The 11,092-nt window shown below is 38.4% G+C and overlaps 1 protein-coding gene across 1 annotated transcript; it reads left to right on the plus strand.

Annotated features, from left to right (window-relative positions):
• Positions 1-858: 858 nt before the first annotated feature.
• On the plus strand, positions 859-3,316 carry GJD2 (gap junction protein delta 2). Its single transcript, XM_070931354.1, has 2 exons — positions 859-929; positions 2,473-3,316. Exons 1-2 carry the CDS (start codon positions 859-861, stop codon positions 3,314-3,316), a joined length of 915 nt encoding a protein of 304 aa, XP_070787455.1.
• Positions 3,317-11,092: the final 7,776 nt, after the last annotated feature.

Below are 11,092 nucleotides of genomic sequence, written 5' to 3' on the forward strand. Positions count from 1 at the left end.
AATCTTATGCTAAGGTCTCCTCGTCTTACCTTGAAGCTCTGAGTGGAGGTGAAGAGAAATAAAGCACCGGGAAAGGGTGCCTTCTTAGGGAAGGATTCACCTACCACAAAGGCATTTCTCAAACAAGGGCAATTTCTCTTCAAAGCAGGAGCTGCTTTGGCGACCTGCTCTGTTCATCTTCACCGAACCTTTCTGCACGAGGATCGGATCAAACAGACGTTGCTTTGTAGGTTCGGAGGAAGTCATCTCGATTCTCCCCACTGTTGGTCTCCAGCACGCCCGACACTCTCGTGCCTTCTTTCACACCCAGACCCGGCTAGCCCGGGGCAAGGAAAGGCCTTTCTCTTCACAAGAGCCCGCCGAAGGCCCAGCCACAAGGACTCGAGGCAAATGGATCCAGCCGCGAGGATGCTAACGGGCTGGGGGCGGGGGGGTACCTCCGATCTCGCCCTTACCTGCCTGGATGCCGGTGGCCCCTCCGCAAAGTGGCACCTGGACGGAGTGGGGGACCAGAATTGCCCCTTCGCGCCGGAACCTTTGGCAACCTGGCGGCGGGGGAGGCGGCGATCCCTTGCAGCTTGTGGCGCCGCCGCTTAGTTGCTCCCCTCCAACCTGGCCGTGACGCAAGCAGAGCCTACTTAAAGGCGGCGGGCAGGCAGGCAGAGAGACACGGAAGGCGATCGCCGTCTAAGCTGGCTCCCCGGAGCCGCCGCCCTGCCTTGCAAGCAGCCCGCCCCCCGGGGGTCGGGGCTTCGACTCGCAGGACAAGGAGGCCCGGCTCAGGCTGGTGCTTCTCGGCCGCTCTGGTGAGGTCGCTGGTGCCGCCGCCGCCGAGCTTTCCCCTCCAGATGAACCGCGATGGGGGAATGGACCATCCTAGAGAGACTCCTCGAAGCCGCTGTCCAGCAGCACTCTACTATGATAGGGAGGTAAGCCCGATCCACAGCCTCCCAGCCGGCCAGTTTGGGATCTTCTCCCCCCCCCTCTTCCTTTCCCTTCCCTTTTCCGGAGTTCCCTTTGCCCGCTTGACCAGCTGATTTTCAGCAAAGCTGCGGCGGAGGCTGTAAACTCATTTCGGAAGTGTCTGCTTGGCTGTCATTTCTCCAATTCCGAAGGCAGGAATTTGGAAGAAAAGTCTCTTAAGGGATTGTGGTGGTTGTTTTTTTCCTCCCCTCGAGGAAGGGAGCTGCAAGGCTGCAGCCTGAACGGGACACCTTGTCTGACCCTTCTTCCCTCCTTCCTTGTCCTCAAATATTTGTTCAATAAAACTTGCTTGCCTGCTGCACAGGACTGGCATTTCCCACTTCTCACATGCCTTCATTTCTGTATTTTATTGCAGAGTTCACGGGAGACTTTTTAAGTTCTGTACAATCTACTTCTCAGTTTTCGCTCCCATTCGTGTGCTCATAAACAAAGGTTCTTGAATTAATATTTAATGAAAAAAAAATATGGATGGGATATATTTTTGGGTAGATTTATTTATTTTTAAGTCCCAAGAGTAATCTCTAATCTAGCTGGTGATTGCAGTGTGCAAATAATAGTAATAATAGCAACAAGGGTAAAGTAAGGGCAAGCAGCCTCCTTGCCTCTGATTTGCCTCTCTTCTCAGTTACGATTTGTAATGGTTGATCAATATATTGCAAACCATAGGAAAATGGGAGATGCACTGCTGGTTTTCATTTCACTTTCTTTTTTAATTGATCAACTTCTGTTGTACCGCAGCAGAGGCTCAGGAAGGGGAAGGGGAGGGAGAAAGTGCTTCTCAAGTGACCGCTGTTATAGACTTTGTCCTTTGTTAATAGAATTAAGCTTTGTGTACTCTCAGAGACCGAGGAAGTAGGTTTTTCCTACTTGCTGTAAATGTCCCTAGAGAGAAGTGCATTGTTTCATAAAATCAAACCATTCAACAAAAGCTATGAAGTTCTTTGTGGGTGAGTGCCATACAAATTCAGCACTGGACAGTTCTGCTTAACTGCAATGAAAACAGCCAGGAAATCATTTCATTCATTCAACTCAAAAACGTAGGAATTGCATGGATGAATGATGTTTTAATAAATGTGTATGTCATATTAACAATATTAAAAAGTGGCCAGAGAAACAGTTAAAAAAAGCAAAACCAAACAATAGAAACAACTATAATAAATGCACCAATGTTCATAGCATTAAGGTTAGGTCCTCAAATATTATTTATGTGTTTATTAGATGTATACTCAACCTTTCCTCCAGAAACTGAAAGCAGTGCACATACCATCTTCTTCTCCATTTTTTACTCTTGAAAGAGTGAAATAGGCTGGGAGGAACAAACTAGCCCAGGGCCATTCACTGAGCTTTTATGACTGAGGGCTGAAGGCCTCCTTGGTCCTTAGTCACAATATGACAATGTAGACAGTGCCCAATGAATTCTGTGTTGTTGTTGTTTTAAATTCCACTCCAACCCTATACATGTGCATTCACCCAACCTTTGTTTTATAGGATTCTGCTGACCGTGGTGGTGATCTTCAGGATTCTTATTGTGGCGATTGTAGGTGAAACTGTGTATGACGATGAGCAGACTATGTTTGTGTGCAACACCTTGCAGCCAGGCTGCAACCAGGCATGTTATGACCAAGCATTTCCTATTTCTCACATTAGATATTGGGTATTTCAAATCATCATGGTGTGCACTCCTAGTCTCTGTTTTATAACGTACTCAGTTCATCAGTCTGCCAAGCAGAGGGAAATGAGGTATTCTACTGTTTTCCTTGCCTTGGATCGAGATCAGGACTCCATGAAGCGGGATGACAGTAAGAAAATCAAGAACACCATTGTCAATGGGGTGCTGCAAAACACTGAAAACTCCACCAAGGAAGCAGAGCCTGATTGCTTGGAAGTGAAGGAAATTCCCAATCCAGCCATAAGAACCTCAAAGTCAAAGATGAGGCGCCAAGAAGGCATCTCTAGATTTTATATCATTCAGGTGGTCTTCAGAAATGCCCTGGAGATTGGGTTCCTGGTTGGACAATATTTTCTGTATGGATTCAATGTCCCTTCCATGTATGAATGCGACAGATACCCCTGCATTAAGGAAGTCGAGTGCTATGTCTCCAGGCCCACTGAAAAGACAGTTTTCTTGGTCTTCATGTTTGCCGTGAGTGGCATTTGTGTGGTGCTCAACTTAGCTGAACTGAACCACTTAGGTTGGAGAAAGATCAAAATGGCTGTGAGAGGAGCACAAGCTAAACGGAAATCAATATACGAAATCAGGAACAAGGACCTGCCACGCATGAGTGTGCCTAACTTTGGCAGGACTCAGTCTAGTGACTCTGCTTATGTGTGAGACTGGCAGAACCAGAATGCTTTGCTGTGTATCTTGGCCAGCTGCCATTAGGGAAGGAACATTGCTTAAACAACTGTTTTCTTACAACCACCAAGAAAGCCGTTAAAGTATTCTCTGTGCACTTTCTAGACCAGATTCAAACCCGAGTGCTGATAACAACAACAACAATTGTAAAAGATGGATAAAAACACAGTGGTTCAACACCTGCAATCTGGCCTTACAGCTCCATTACTTCTGCCCTGCCCTGCCCTCCCTTCCCTTCCCTTCCTATCCCCTCCCCCCAGGATCCAATGCTATTTGTTGAAGAGCACAATCTTTTGGCCATGATTAGTATCACTCCATTTGTATGACTGAAGGAAAACATGCCCAGGATGTTATTGTCAAAAGAGAAGGATGATGGGAAGCATTTCTACAAAAGTTGGGGTGAGGGGGGGGGGAAAGGGAAGGGAGAGATTCCTACTCTCTAAGCACATGATTGCAAAACTGCCAGTACTGATCACCTCAAACCTCATCTTGTGGGTACCTAACATCACACTCTCTTTTGGCATTAAGCAGTTAAATACTGTGTATGCTTAGCGTTTATTTTTTCTAACATCGTTTTTGGTACAATAATAATAATAATAATGAACATACTCAATATAATTTTAATTGTCATACAGCTAATTGTGGCCCATCAAATTTATGAAATAGATTTGTAAAAAAAAAAAAAAATCACAGTTCCACACTATGCGGGTGAGGAAGATGTAGTGATTTAAAATTCAGCTAGTTGAAGTAATTACCTGGATTTTAAAATTACGTATATCAAAGGAACAGAATGGATCACTAACTGTGAAAAAACAAGACCTATTTGCCCTTACTACAACAAGTGCCATACTTGAAGTTCAAACATCGAATTCTATATTTAGTCAAAGGCTTGGCTAAAGATCCCCACTTGAAATACTGGATTTTATATTTTCCTTCCATTTTTATCTAGTTATAGATACATTTTTTTTCTTGCTTTTCTTCATTATGGCAAAGGTGCAAATGCCCTTGGTAAATTGTTAAAAAAAAATAATAATTTTTATAAAATAGAAAGTTAACTTTCTTTTATATATGCATCTATGTTAGTAACATTGCACTGATGTATGATGATGAAACTGGTGTATCTATCTAGAATATAAGAATCATTACATTATTGCCTCTTTTTATATTCATGGCCTGGATTATATCTAAAACATTTGTAGGGTTTGTTTTTCCTTACAGTGTCATGGTGCTAAAATAGGGAAATATACATGGATAAGTAGCAATATAGCATGATCCAGAAAATGCAGTTTACCTATGTGCAGTATATGCATGTGTGTCTGTGTGTCTGTGTAAGCACACAAAACATCTTTATCATTTTTCATTATATGAACATTTCAGGGATATAGTATTAATTGTTTTAGATGGGTGTTAGTAAATGATCTAAACATCATTTAGATAATGATGTTTGTCTATTTTAGGCCCTATGCTACAATTTCTATGTATTTCTCACCTTACAATATGCCACCAATTTTCAGTAATTATATTTAGAAGGGACTCCAAATATTGGGTTGGAGGCTGTCTGTTGTCTACTCATGCAGGCTCTTAAAAGCTCCCCCAAATTTGGAAGGTCCACTAATAAATGTGGATGTTTCTAAATAAAGGAAGGAAAAATGTGAAATTGCTTAGAATCCCCTTACATGTTAAACTGCAAAAGCTGGAAATTAAGAAAGCTGAACTATCATAAGGTGGACTTATGATCCACCTTATAGGGCCCATATTTGCATCCTGTGGTCACTATTAGAAATGGGAGAATTTTATCTTATTCTGTTTTTTTCCCTTTAATTCATTTCCTCCCCTTCATTCATTAAATTGAACTCTCCCATGCTAGTACATTTTTAGGGTTTTTTTTTTTTTAAGTTTATGTTACAAGGTAAAGTACTTATGTGCTTTTTCCAAGCATTATATACCATTTTTGCAAACAATTTTCTCTAATCAAATGCAATCTGCAGATTATTTTCTTGAATATATTTATATATATAATGCTGCAAAGACGTTTCTGGTCTATACAGCACGTACAGACATGTATAGACAATACATGTAAGGTTTTATTTTCACTAATAGGTTTGTTTTGAATGGCAAATGTCATTGCAAATATAGGAGAAAAATACTTTACATTTCCGTAAATTAAAATTAGTACAGAAATCAAAGGATTTCTCTCTCCTTCTTGGATGCTGCAAATATGTCCAGAACAACTATAAATAATTCTATTATAATTACATAAAATTATATAAAAATAATCAAAATTATTTGAGATCCAATTCTCTACTATTTACAAATAGAAAATGAATTATTTCCTTTTCCTTTTTTTCCTTCCTTTTGCTTCTATAGTGTATGTTGTACCATAATTATATTTCCTTAGTCTTCAGATTAACTATAACCATATCTAAATCCATGTTTAAATTTCAAGAGCCTTTATATTGATCCATATTCTTAAATTCACTTGTGCTCAGAGTCATATATCTTTCTTTTGGTAGAAAATCAGATATGCATATGGACTGGCCAACAATGCATAAATCATCACAGCATTGTTTTCAATAGAACGGAGTTTGCAGTCCTAACCTTGCCGAACTGTACAGAGGTTTTATTGATATATTTGAGACAGCTGAATGCTATATTTTCTAAATGCTTTGAGGCAATCTGAATCGACTATTGAGCCTAAATGACAGTGATGGGAAATGGATCAGACAAATCAAAAAAAAAAATCATCAATATATAGGCTTTGAATAAAGGGAATGGGAAAAGTTGGCACTAAATGCATTTTATCTTTGTTGATGGGAACATGCCTTAGGACAGATTTTGTTAATAATTTCACATGGACCTATTTGCTTATTTAACAGAAAAATGTCTGCTGTTTATACCTGTAAAGATGGTTCATCAAGCAATGCATTCTTTTTTTCTTTTTTTTTTACATTTGTGCAGTTTGATCATAGTTCTCTGTAGATATGATACTTTTAATTGTGGAAATGTTTGAGAAATTCGGGGTGTGCTATTTATGCCATTGTCATTGGCTGCAAACAGTTACCTGTGTTTCCCTTTATCCCCAAATTGTTGAATGAACTGCTTTTGTGTAATTGTATGAAATGATGCCTGTAAAATCACCCCCTTTCATTTCAGCAAGTCTTACAAGCAAGCAGCACTTGGTGAATGGAACTCTTAACTCTCTAACACAAATGCGTATTATATTTCATATGAAGCCCATTGAAACATATATATATATCCATGAATGTCCTTGATTTCTCTACACATAATCACTGTGTAGGGCAACCTTTTGGTGTATAAACTGATTTCACTGAAAAGCACAATATGATATGAAATTGTAGTTATCTGTCAAATGAGCTGCTCACAATAATCTCAGGCAGTAAATTATGAACATGCATTTGTTGAATTACATATCTTATTTTTAAGAAAATGTTTTTAGGATTGGGGTCGTTTTATCTTGTTAATTTTATGTAATGGGGAAAAAATGAAGTTGCTTTAACATGTTGGATATTAAAAAGAATTTGAGGTGCTTTAAAACAGGGTTTTGCCGCTCACATGAATGCTGAATAAATCAGAAAGAGATGCTTATTTTCAGATTTGAATTGGGAAATGTTTTGAGTTGTACAGCTCATAATTTCAGGATTTTTTAAAAATCAGTTACTGTTCCTTTATATTGTGTAGAAAACTGATTACTATATTGATGCTCTGTGGGAAAAGGGTGGCATAGATACTGAAATAAAAGAAGCAATCAAATAAATAAGAGCAGCTATTGGAGGAGAAAATGGGAATTTTGTACAAGTTGACACACTGGAGAGACAAATTAGAATGTGTGACTCAGGGCTGTGGTTAAAAAAAAAAAGATATGGCTTTGATGGAGTGCCCAAACCTCCATCCATTTTTATGTCACTTGTACCACTGTCTTAACTTTTTGACCACACTCTGTTGGACACTCCTAGTAGGGCTGATATTGGAGAGACCTCTGTTTAGGTCTTTGAACCATCATGGATTTTCTTAGTGATTGTAGGCTGGTCATGTTCTCTCAATCCAGTCTAGCCTACTGTGCAGTTGTTGGGAGGGTATATTAAAAAGTTACCCAAGAATGTGGTCAGCAGCTATTTAGAGAAAAATCCAATCTATGTAAGGTAAAGGTTTCCCCTGTCCAATTGTGCTTGACTCTAGGGGGCGCTCCAATCTTGAACGTGGGCTGTCAGATTTCTAGCTGACAATGGCTCTTTAACCACTAAGCCATCATGCCCTTTTTGGAACCCATGTAATTATGTAACTAAGAATGAATGAATGGATGGATGTAATCTCTCTCTGAAATCAACGTATTTTTTGGAAGTGACTGATATCAGATCAATTACTAACCCTTCCCGCAATTAAAAAAGTGTCACTTTTTGGCTGTACCTCTATTGCCCCTAAGGAAGAACAATATTACATGAATATTATTTTAGAGGGCAACATGGAAGGTAAAGATTACCAACTATAGTTTCATATTAACCTATATTTGCCTATGGGTTTTTAAAAAGTCAGACAGAATATTCTTGATAAATTTGGTAATCATTTTGTACCCAATTTTTAGCATCTCATTGAAATATAAATTGTATTATTGGTATTATTAGTAATAGTAGTAATAGTATCAGGAACAGCACCTAGTTACAGTAACAGTTATAGGAATAATTGGAATAATGCTTAATAAATAATACTGTAATGGATAATAATAGGCCATTTAGCGCAAACTTTATATTCAATAAGGAACAGCTAACTGTTTAGAGATTTTACTAGTTCTGGATCATGCTCAGCTTAGATAAGATAAATGGGTTCCTACTATTGGTACTCTAGCATGGATTCAAAATCCCATTTGTATATTGAAGGCATGTCTTGAAAATTACCAAAATGATACATTTCAATGCTTTTAGTGAAAAGCACAATTAATAACTTCCCCAAAAGCAACGCCAGTAACTTTCCTCACTACTTTAGCTTGTAAAGAGAAAATGCAGAACTTGCTTACTGAATTGGAAACACGCACATGGATGGAATAAAATGGAATAAACTTAACATTTTTTAACTGTACAAAGTGTTCACATACATGGAATCAGCAACATTGTTATAAATAGAAACTCATAAACTCATGTGTGTTTCTACCCTATCCCACATAAAATGCATGTGGATATATCACAGGGAAAAAGCAGGTTTGGAATCCTAATTTGGGCTAAAGATTAACACTTTCCATATACAATAAGGTTTCTTTTGGGTGGTGGGAGGGTGTAGGTGCCTTTGAGTAAGTGTTAACTTCTGGCGACTGCTTGGAGTTTTCTTGGCAATGTTTTCTGATGTAGTTTGTCATTGCCTCTTCCCTAGGATGGACAGTGAATGACTGACCCAAAGTCACCCAGTTGACTTTGTGCCTAAGGTAGGACTAGAACTCACGATACCCCGGTTTATAGCCTGGTGCCTTAAACACTACACCAAACTGAAGTTAGATCTGAAAGTATAAAATGATGGGAAAGATCCATATCATTTGCTTGCTAGTAGGGGGATCAAGATCTCCATCCCTGATTTCATAGGTTTGTTATTAATATGTTGTTTTCCTTCATTAGAGACATTAGATTTTTACCTTCCCTGATTAAAACTGGATATAACAGAAGATAAAACAATTGTAAAATATATGATACAATCATTCCCTGTGTCCCTTTGCCTTGAATAATTAGTCTTGGAAGACTAATATTGCTATTGCGTATAGATCTAGAATTAACTTCACATCCTAGGTAGTTGTTTGCTGTTTAATAAATGACTGTGTTTATTATAAAGCTAAGTGGGAATTCCTAGTGAATATTACATTTTGCCTTTTACAGGGCAATTGTAAAAGAAGCATCACAGTTTCTGAATGTATCATTTCAGTTTAGGTGGCCTGAATATAGGACAAGACTGGAGAAAGAAATGAATTACAATGAATGCTTATGACGAAAAACAAATATTGGAAAGTTACCAAAGAACAAGAATGAAGTGGCCGTGAGAAGGGAAGGATTCACTATCATTAAGTAGAAAAAGAAACAGGGAAAGAAAAGCAGAAGAGACATGGATTTGGGTTTCTGATGTTTTGGCTCTTACAGACTTCATTAAATTATCTGTATTAGAAATTGAATCATATTCTGAAATATATCCATGCAAACTGTTACAATGACTTTTGTATTATTTCATACATAAACAATTTTTATCTCATTTGGCTGAAGTGATTCATCTCTCTCTCTCTCAGTCACTGTATATTATATTATTTGCCAAATATTTTTCTAAAGTCACCAATAATATTAATGCCTGTAAGTGATTGAAATCAAATCTAATTTAGAGAACCCACAAACTGACTTCATTTAACCGAATTACTGGGTTATTTAATTTTACTGTATGTATCTCACCTGCATGTGTCACCTAATTATAGCATTAAATTTTGCAGGTTCAGAGAGTGGAGAGATAAAGAATATGGGAAGACAGTAAATCTTTACATCCTCTCACACTTCTTACAGAATTCTATCAGTAATGGAAAACAGATTTTTCCCCACAACAGCAAAACACAATGCCAATTCCTCTACTGAAATTGATACCAGTCAGTAAAAGGAGGATTTGTGTTTCGGTAGACTCAGTGGCAAAGCAATTTAGAGTTTATGCTTAGAAAAGCACTATCAGTTTGTTGGTAGTTGTTACATGTATGATCTGAATAGGACAAGGTTATTTCTAGCATTTTTAAAATTAAATTCTACATTGTAATCTGTGATTTAGTGGCTTGTGATTTGGTGGTCAGAAAAAATTTGCATTCTGAGTTCAGATAATATCTATAGTTCCTGCCCAACTATGGTTGGGTCATTAAAAGTTACTTTTTATGGTCACTTATAACCTGAACCAAGTATTTGTGGGATATTTGCATGGTGCATGATTCATTTAACCATTTTACAATTAAGTACCATGTCTGTACAAGTTCATGGTTTATTGAGAAATGAACAAAAAGCCTAATATATTTGTCCTGAAGTTTAAAAGATCAAGGGCAACTGTACAGGTAGTCCTTGATTTACGATCAAAATTGAGACATACATTTCTGTTGCTAAGTGTTAAGTGAACTTTGACTCATTTTATGACCTTTCTTGCCATCACAGTAGTTGTTAAGTTAATAGCACAGTTGTTAGGTGAATCTAGCTTCCCCATTGACTTTGCTTGTCAGAAAGTCGCAAAAGGTGACTCTGCAACTCTCATAAATATGAATCTGTATTTCTGAAGCATCTGAATTTTGATGACATGACCATGAGGATACTGCAACGGTCATAATGGTTGTAAATCAGTTATCAGTGACTTGTTTCACTGCCATTGCAACTTCAAATATACGCTAAATGAAGCATTGTAAGTTGGGGATCACCTGTACAAGTTTTTGGACTGCAACTATCACTAGCCTTAGACTCCATGGACAGTTGTAAGTGACAAGAGGGACCATAGACCAATTATTTGGAAGGCTACTGGTTTTCGGGTATATCACCAAGCTGCCATAGCTCAATGAAATAGAGTTCAGGGCAGGGGTGAAATGCTATCGGTTTGGACCGGTTCACCTGAACTGGTAGTAATAAAAGCTACCAGTGAACCGGTGAACCGGTAGTAAAAAAATGCTACCGGTTCAGATGAACCGGTATTTCCACAATAAGCTGTGCCGCATGATTTATATTCTCTAGAAAGCAGGAAATCCTGCTTACTAGA

The sequence above is a fragment of the Pituophis catenifer genome, unplaced genomic scaffold, assembly GCF_029215685.1.
Source record: "Pituophis catenifer annectens isolate HBS135680 unplaced genomic scaffold, rPitCat1.0.hap2 SCAF_1, whole genome shotgun sequence".
Lineage (NCBI taxonomy): Eukaryota > Metazoa > Chordata > Lepidosauria > Squamata > Colubridae > Pituophis > Pituophis catenifer.

What these genes read in the sequence shown, in the direction of transcription:
- GJD2 (XM_070931354.1), top strand. Translation starts at nt 859, where the DNA reads ATGGGGGAATGGACCATCCTAGAGAGACTCCTCGAAGCCGCTGTCCAG. An exon ending in CACTCTACTATGATAGGGAG is followed by an intron (nt 930 to 2,472) that starts GTAAGCCCGATC and finishes TTTGTTTTATAG; the next exon opens with GATTCTGCTGACCGTGGTGG.